Raw genomic sequence first — 8,055 nt, forward strand, 5'->3', positions numbered from 1 at the left:
CAACGGGAGGAACATCATACATGTGGTTCTAGATGACCTCCAACAGGAAGAGCCTTGATGACGAAAGGACAATTCTGTCGTAGCGAATCGCCCTTGAGCTTGACGGTGGCAGCGGTCAGATTATGGTTGTTGCGGAAAGTTCCTCCGCAACGACACAGTAGATATAACTGACGAACGCTGCTGGACTTCGTCGTAACGGCATAGTCATCCCAACGCACAATCATCTGGGCAGCTTGTTTCAGTTCTTCACGGTTTTCAAATCGACGCTTCAACAGATTAGACATTGTATTGCTCGAGACAACTTTCATAAGGGTAGGTTGTTGTGTCCGAGGACTTATGCTCGCTGAGCTTAAATGTTGTGTCCGAAGGAAATCCCTTCCTATTTGCATCTCCCCTCTCGCAGCACCCTAGTCACGGTTGGTGCCAATCCAAAGGTGTTAAAAGGGTGGTGTGGGAGAAAAGGATGAAGGCAACGAACGCAATGTAAAATCACAACTAATGATCAGTCCATGAACATCCACATTCACAGATTCTTGGTTTGCTTGCATGTTGAGCGTGGAGACTGCGTCGGTTATGAAGTAAATAAAGAAGTACTTACAAGTGTGATGCAGGCTTTTTGAAGAAATTCCGCGAAATATAACATGTTAATTAAATATCTATATGGTACCGTATGTCTAATAATTTATTTCTCGTCTATTCTTCATTGTCAGAATGCAAGAGAAAAACCTCGGTGGGGCTGTCGGATTTCTTAGAAATTCCAACGAAGGGTTTGTCCGTTCGCTGAAATCCATCGGGAAAGACTGCATACCAATGATCCTTTTCTACGTCATAGTGACAAATGGTCTGCGGAGCGGATCGACCTCAGGTCAAGTCATTTCTGATGCTTCCGTGCCTTGTACTAGAATGATGTGATCGTTCACAAGCTGAAGGATGATCGGATGCGTCCCTTATGTTTGTTGCGGGCTTGTGCGGTAAAGTAGGAACAAATATGATTGCGACCCGTAGAATGCTATAGAAGTTTTGAACGCATCGGCAGCAATTTGGGTGCTTCTGGACTCACAAACCACTCGAAGCCCTCAGGATCCAATGCTTTAAGCATTCTGTGCTTGTCATATTTAGCGTAATCGCAATCGAGCATTTCCAGGAATATGCCGCATAATTCCCTTGACATCTTTGTATCGTTTTTCATCCTTGAAAAGCTCGATTGCAAGTGCACGGAAACCACAGTTTCCATGTGGACGCGGGTCATGGACTATCCTCACAGCTGAATTTGGGATTGTGTCTGTTACAAGTTTTAGATCGGTATGATTCGTATTTTAGATAGCTGGGAAGAAGCTTCAGATGGAGCCGCAGTTAAAGATAATGGTTCTTTCTTCCCGTTTCTATCAATTCGATCCGTAAATAAAAGAAACAAGAAATTGCTTACGAAGCTTTACTAGATCTTTGCAGCTTCTTTGCCTAATACAGTTTTGGCTTTTTTGCAGCTCTGAGTATCTTGATATTCAAGACTAACCATCTCACGTTTGTTACCGCTCTTTGCAGCGGTGGTCTTCACTTTATGCCGGCTACTTTGCGGCTGTTGAACTTCTTTGAGATCGAAAAACGATTCGTCTTTGATTGCTTTCAAACAAGATAACAAGTTTTTTGCTGCTGTTGATCTGTGCATCGATACTGTATGTTTGCAATTCTCGATAGCTCAGCTGCAATATGCCCCTCTAATGTGGGAGTGACGAAAGGCTCGGCGATTGCAATAAGGTTATCCCCTAACCCGGTAGCATCTTCTTTCAGCATAAAATCAAACATTAATGCAAGCATACATCTATTAATTTCAGCTTCATCTTACCGTCGTTTGTAGTTGTAATATCAGGAAAGAGATGCCAACGGCGTGGGACGCTGTTCAAAGGGATTTTCCCTGTGCTAGGAAGCTTATGGCAGCAAGGCAAGTTGTATATCTTTTTCAGGGCGCAACGGCAATAATCAGTCTTCAAGAAATTTTTTGCGAAAGCTCCTGTCGTATAGCATTAAAATCAAGGCTAAAGAACTCTTTATCGGGCCGGAATCTTGCTGCAAGGATTCCTTGTCAATCTGTTGCCTCCACACGTCAGTCTATAAAAAACTAGGGCTCGGACTGGGATGGGACGGTCACGTGCTGGGACATTACCCCGTCCCAAGTCCCAGCCCTAAGAAAAACTATATCAGTGATGCGCTGCTAACCAGGACCAAATGATCATTTATCGAAAGTGAGTTGAACGGCGGTCAAATCATCTTTACCTTAATCCGATAGAACTGATCCAATCGCTTATAGGCAAGAAACAAGTTATTAGAAGATCTAAGCGATCTCTTAATATCGGCATGCGCGCCTTCTATTCGATTGGTGCTGGTATTTCCAAAGAGCTGGACTGAACAGACGTACCGACCGACCCACTTCTCTTTGAAGGCTCGCTTACTTATCAATGTATACGAGATCAAGTTAGCACCTTTCATATACGATATCTACACAGATGCTGTTATGGGAGTACGTTTGCAAGTATTCTGTGACTTTTTTGGGATCTCTTGCTTTTTTGCTCGCTTCTGCAAACATAGCCAGAGCCTTGCTTTCGATTTTTTCATCTGCTGTCACACGCATCCTTGGAAACTCATCATTCACTTCGCTGGCTATTAAGAAATTAAAGCTATTTAGAGCTCTTCATAATCAGTTTTAACTGCGAATAACTTCTGCAAGTTCACGCAGAAGTTTCTTCGCATATGAATCTGTCACGATAACTTTTTGGCATCAGGAAAGACTACTTTGGTAGACCATAACCCGTCCGGCTAATCCATAGAACAATAAGCGGAATGGACACCGCATCGGGATCCAATAATAGACCACGGTTACGTACATCATCATCCCAGAAAAGTTAGAACAAAAAAGCAACGCAACTGAGATAAAGTTGCATAGCGGACATAGTACGGTCCTCTTACATGAGTGACTATGTGTTAGATGAAGAGATTTAATTAGGCAATACCCGGGCATCCCGAGTTAACACTGCAGGTTCAGAACCTCTTCGTAGATGAAAAGGTTTTTCACAAAGTACATATTAGTGGTCCATCGACTCCGTTATCTAAGATATGCAATGAGACTACAAATACAGGACTAGTCGTTAGATAGAGAGAGTTAATCAACTTTTTATTGATTTAAAACACTAGGTCAATTCTCGCAAGATTTACTTGTTTGTTTTCCCTTTTCACCACAGGTACATCAAGCGCCCTCATCAACGCCGCTTCGCTGTCCGTTACGAAGGCCGCTGGAGAAAGTGACTGTTCCGAAGACCAGACTACTTCCATCAACGCGTTGACAACCCATTCGCATGTTTCGCTGGTTTCTTCAGCGATCCAAATACCAGCAATACAAAACGTCTTGAGCTTTGGGAAACCCGCATTTCCCGTGCCAACAACGTTGATAAACAGCTTTTTCCGCTTGTTCGTTTTGTAGGTCGCGTCCAGTGATATAATCTCTGGAAATTTTCTGGCGAGCTCCATGGCCGAGTCATGGGCAAAAAGCAAAGAGCGAAGCGCTTATTCCCTTCTTGCTTGGTGTTGTATCGAGCTTGATATCCATCCACTTGCAGAGCCTGGATCAGACGGAACATCCCATGGTCAAGATCGTTGTTGAAAACCTTCTGCCGAAGGTTGGAGGTATCCTTGGAGACCACAGTAATACCTAATCGTTTCAGATAGGTAATGATCGTTGAATTTTCGGCATGCGCTTTAATCATATTTATAACATTCTCCTGGGCTTCCCCCTCCAGACGGCGATGTATCGGGTAGGATGCGGTGTCCAAAGCGAAAGCATGATTATGCTTGTTTTGCATGCCTACAACATGCTATTGCCAGCTGTCTTTTTTCAGGGGTCGGATCATCACTTCAAATGGGCACCCAAACCTCTGCGAGTCTTTTGCGCGTTGCTTTTTCGCTTGAGTGGCCGCAGTGACGTTCCCATCACCGTCCGCGATAGAAACGGCCTTCGTGTCGATGACTTCTCGTTCATCCTGGTTTCAAGGTACACCGGAATGTCGATTTCCCAGGCGAACATACTCTTCTCGCCGCTCATGCTGCTTCTAACGGTATATACGGAGAATCCACCGTTAGTTTTCGCCTATTGCTGAATGTCTTCACGAGCTTTCTGAGCAAAACGCCAAACTTCGCGCAATTGGTCTGGAATCATTGTCACTTCATTCATTTCGCTGGACATGGTGAAAGAGAATAGTGATACAAGCTCTTTGATTCTGGATGGCCAAACTTACGCATCGCCTTCACAATTTTGCGAACATCTCTGAAGATGGCGGGTTACTCAAAGCAAGAATATCACGGGTAGGCGACTGCCAGCGAGCAAGGCAACAGTGGAAGAATTTTTCAGAAGCTGAATCACAGCGAAAATATTTGTATCGTGAAAAACGCCTGAAAAAGCTGGCGTTTTCAAAAGGAGCACCTTCTCAAGTTGCTTACAAAGGTGCAAAATTTTAGTGTACGTTGTATAAGTGAAAGTAAAAAACTTCCATTTGGGCTGTTGGAGGGATGACAAAAATAACGAAACGTCGGCGCAATGTGGGGTGAACTAAATGCGCGCATGCCAAAGCAGTCTACAGCATGTGACGTATCTGGAAGCTATTAGACGTACGTAAATACAATACGCGCATACAGACGTATGCAAATATTGTACAAAAACGGTCCTAAACAACAATCGTCTGCGTAGTGGACTTTTTGTATGATACCTACATAAGCCCTGCAGCGACGTAATTTACTTGGAAATTACTCCAACAATTATGAATATTTAGAGCAAAACTACTACAATACGGGCTTATATGCGTCTGCACGGTATTAAAATGCATAAAAGCTTTTGTTTGGAAAAGAAAATAGTTCAGACCTGTTACATATTACTCGCACAGGCGGGTTAACATGGTATTGTGTGGTAAGAAGCAAAGGAATACGGCCTTCCGCTAGCTGGCTGTAATGCAAAATTCGCGGCGAGGAGGTAAAAGTGAAAATGGATTTCATTACAATACAACGCTGACAAAAATTTACGCTGTGTTTCTGTAACAGTGGGCAATCCCAAATTGGGACCTCCTATTTCGGACAGCTGGTATAACTGGGACACTGGATACTGCGGCACTTCTATCAATAGGAGATGTGTGTGTACTACGGTTGCTAGTTGTTGCTGCGGTAGATACCGTTGCCGTAACAAGATACTCACATCGCGGCATAGAATATGTAGTCTAATACGGCATTGCGTTCTGTGGTTTCTCAGGAATGCACTACGGTAAATGTCGAAGTTCATTGGGATTTCCTCAATGACAAAACCCGCATAACATACAGAATTGACCAGAAACTTCATATTATTGTCCAATTCCGGATTCCAAATGCCTTTTATTGGTGTTTCATTATCCTAAAATTCTGACTGGGTATCTTGAATAGCTGTTTAGAAGGAAAAAAGCCATGCTAACAGTTATGCATTCCACAGAGCATAGTCAACAACCATGATTGACTGTAGCGGATTCCTTACGCGATCTACAGTCAAGTAATATGTCAGCTTCGTTGCCACTTCATTAACTACAATATAAAAACTTATGCTATTTGTAATAAACTATTGGCTGTCTGTTGTTACATAGAAACTGTGTTCTGTCTTTTTCCGTCTTCTCATTACTTTGCCCATTCTGAACACTATTATCATTACTCCTGCTATTCAAATGTCGTCCCAACCGTACCTAAAAAATGCTACTGCTCCCGATGCAGTGTATCTCCTCAAGGCTACTTGCTTCAGAGACCCCAACATAGGAGGTCATCCAAGCACACTATGATTTAGGGCGCCCTGGTGTCGGCTGGATGTCTCTATGCCTTTCCAACTTCTGCGTGGATATCCATGTCTTGGACGTCGAAAAAAATCCCGAGACGTCTCCCCCCGAGTAGAACATCAGGAAAGATTCCCTCCGACGCTGCGCCTCCTAAATGTCATCCAATGGATTATAGATCAAACTCGTTTTAAAGGTTGGCCGTCGATCCGGCGGGGAAGTCATAGATCGACCATCCACGGACGAATCCTTGGATATGGACGACCTCCATGCCGAGTTGTTGAATGACGTAGCATACGTCGACTACACGATTGGTGGATTAAATCCACGATTCGGTTGGGCCGATGTGCCTACTGCCTTTTGTGACAGTATGCTCTTCTGGTGTCTGACGTGTGCATCCCTGATGAGGAAGCCTGAGGAAATCGGTCGATTCCTTAGTCTAATACACGCACCTTTCGCGATGGTGGCGGATGAGTTGCCCGGCGTCATCATCAAATACGTCTACTCGGGTCTTTGCGGAGAGTGTTTGACTGTCTTCCTGACTGAGAAACTCCAACGGGCGTTGAGGGAACTTGGAATAACGGCCAAGAATTTCAAATGAGCGTACATTGCGATCAAAGTGTCATTCCAACAAGAGCTTCCACTCAACACTGTCATTCGATGCGTGCGACAAGAAATGCGACTCTTGGAGGAGAGTACGGTAATCCTACACGATATCGATATTGCGGTTGACTGTGCCCTTATTTCTACTCGAGCAATCATCAAGGAATATCTGATGACGCTCGGTGTGACTGATCGAGATATCGCCGATGACGTTAAGGACGTAGGATTAAACTGTATCTCCTGGCGAAGATATACAACGTCGGTGCCACCCCTGATGCTTAGGACGAAAACCCACAACATTCGTCCAGATGCTTGAGAGTACGGATGTCAGGTCCAAAGTCGGATCTTAACTGGCCAACCTTATTATGAATTCATGTCCCCGTTTGACGGAGAAGTTGAGATCCTTTATGGCTAGTAGCATGTCACGTATCGAGATTACGTTTTTCTCGTCAACAGTATACGACGTTGAGGAGTATCAGTTGATTCTCGATCAAACGCTCGAACCATTGTCCTAATGTCCCACGTTTGAGATATCCGTTGAGCGTCAATGGCGTGCTCCTGCGACTGAGATCAGCTCGTTTTTTGCTATCTACGTCCAGGATAAAGGGATCCTTGGATATTCGCACTGGTGGAATTCGATTACCAGAAAGAAACAAGGCGTGTGTCGGTCGAGAGTTGATGGGAAAGATCTCATTCAATTGCTGTCAAACTTCTCGTTTAATGATCGTCCTATACACTGTCTTATCCTGGAGACGGCGAGCGATGAGGATCAAAGTCACTCGCCTTATTATCCGTACAGTATCATCGGTACACACGGACAAGGTTTGCAATGACACTTGTACCGGCTCAAAAGCAACTCTCTCTATCCGTTTCGATCATCCCTTCCCGGCATACCTTCCTTTGCGCCGATCGGTCTAGTAGAAGCCAACGGAACTCTAATCGATTGGCCATGGTATCGTCTGCGTAAGGCGACAAAAGATCGAGAGGCATCCACCGTATGCTCCATACAACTGTATGAGGAAAATATCAGGAGCATGCCGTCCGGTGATCATGTCCGTGTTGATGATGGCCGTCTAGTCGAGATGCGCAACCTATTGAGGTCGACGGACTACAAAGCGGATTACAACGTACTTGTTCCGGGTTCGTCGTACACTATCACACATTTCAGTACTACGATGTATAAGGGTAGTTGTATATCTGCTTGCAATCGGATGACGAGATAGGATTCCGATGCAGTAGCCAGCGCCTTGCGAGTGTCGTAGAAAAATACATTCAACGAGGTGATATCTTTACTATCCATGTCGACGGTATCGTTAAGCGGCGTGGATTCAAAGAAATCCATGCACGCATCGAGTAATATAGCGTACGATCCTTTAAAACTACTGGACATACTTACCGGGAATCCAATGGGGGATATCCAGGTTCAAGCCATTGGCCATAGTGTTCCCCCCACTCTTCCAGGGTTTTACCCACCCAGTCCCATCCCCCGGTCGGGTCCCCTCCAAGCACTAACAGATACATATGTCAACATTAGGCCATAGAATCAAAAATATCTGTTACATTAGATGTTTGGACATCCCCGAATTTCCAGGCTTTTCTTGGCATTACCGGCCACTACATTGGAGGT

At 44.6% G+C, this 8,055-nt stretch overlaps 5 protein-coding genes across 5 annotated transcripts in view; 2 read left to right on the forward strand and 3 right to left on the reverse strand.

Annotated features, from left to right (window-relative positions):
* Positions 1-308, reverse strand: part of VTP01DRAFT_8074 (uncharacterized protein) — a gene marked incomplete at both ends in the record, with an annotated part of 896 nt that extends 588 nt beyond the window's left edge. The window contains one exon of the mRNA XM_069387156.1: positions 38-308. Coding sequence (XP_069242539.1) covers positions 38-308 — 271 coding nt within the window. The remainder of the gene's footprint in view (positions 1-37) is intronic.
* Positions 309-916: 608 nt separating this feature from the next.
* VTP01DRAFT_8075 (uncharacterized protein) lies at positions 917-1,666 on the reverse strand (the record flags this gene model as incomplete). Its single annotated transcript, XM_069387157.1, has 3 exons — positions 917-1,009; positions 1,061-1,252; positions 1,514-1,666. 3 exons carry the CDS (start codon positions 1,664-1,666, stop codon positions 917-919), a joined length of 438 nt encoding a protein of 145 aa, XP_069242540.1.
* Positions 1,667-3,174: 1,508 nt separating this feature from the next.
* On the reverse strand, positions 3,175-4,090 carry VTP01DRAFT_8076 (uncharacterized protein; the record flags this gene model as incomplete). The annotated part of the gene is made up of 3 exons (XM_069387158.1): positions 3,175-3,505; positions 3,571-3,853; positions 3,922-4,090. 3 exons carry the CDS (start codon positions 4,088-4,090, stop codon positions 3,175-3,177), a joined length of 783 nt encoding a protein of 260 aa, XP_069242541.1.
* A 1,769-nt stretch (positions 4,091-5,859) lies between these two features.
* VTP01DRAFT_8077 (uncharacterized protein) lies at positions 5,860-6,744 on the forward strand (the record flags this gene model as incomplete). Its single annotated transcript, XM_069387159.1, has 3 exons — positions 5,860-5,907; positions 6,004-6,349; positions 6,446-6,744. 3 exons carry the CDS (start codon positions 5,860-5,862, stop codon positions 6,742-6,744), a joined length of 693 nt encoding a protein of 230 aa, XP_069242542.1.
* Positions 6,745-6,835: 91 nt separating this feature from the next.
* On the forward strand, positions 6,836-7,785 carry VTP01DRAFT_8078 (uncharacterized protein; the record flags this gene model as incomplete). Its single annotated transcript, XM_069387160.1, has 4 exons — positions 6,836-6,936; positions 7,003-7,250; positions 7,347-7,568; positions 7,652-7,785. 4 exons carry the CDS (start codon positions 6,836-6,838, stop codon positions 7,783-7,785), a joined length of 705 nt encoding a protein of 234 aa, XP_069242543.1.
* Between the last annotated feature and the right edge of the window lie 270 nt (positions 7,786-8,055).

Source organism: Rhizomucor pusillus (genome assembly GCF_041956525.1).
Source record: "Rhizomucor pusillus strain CBS 183.67 unplaced genomic scaffold VTP01scaffold_4, whole genome shotgun sequence".
In the NCBI taxonomy this organism is placed as follows: Eukaryota; Fungi; Mucoromycota; class Mucoromycetes; order Mucorales; family Lichtheimiaceae; genus Rhizomucor; species Rhizomucor pusillus.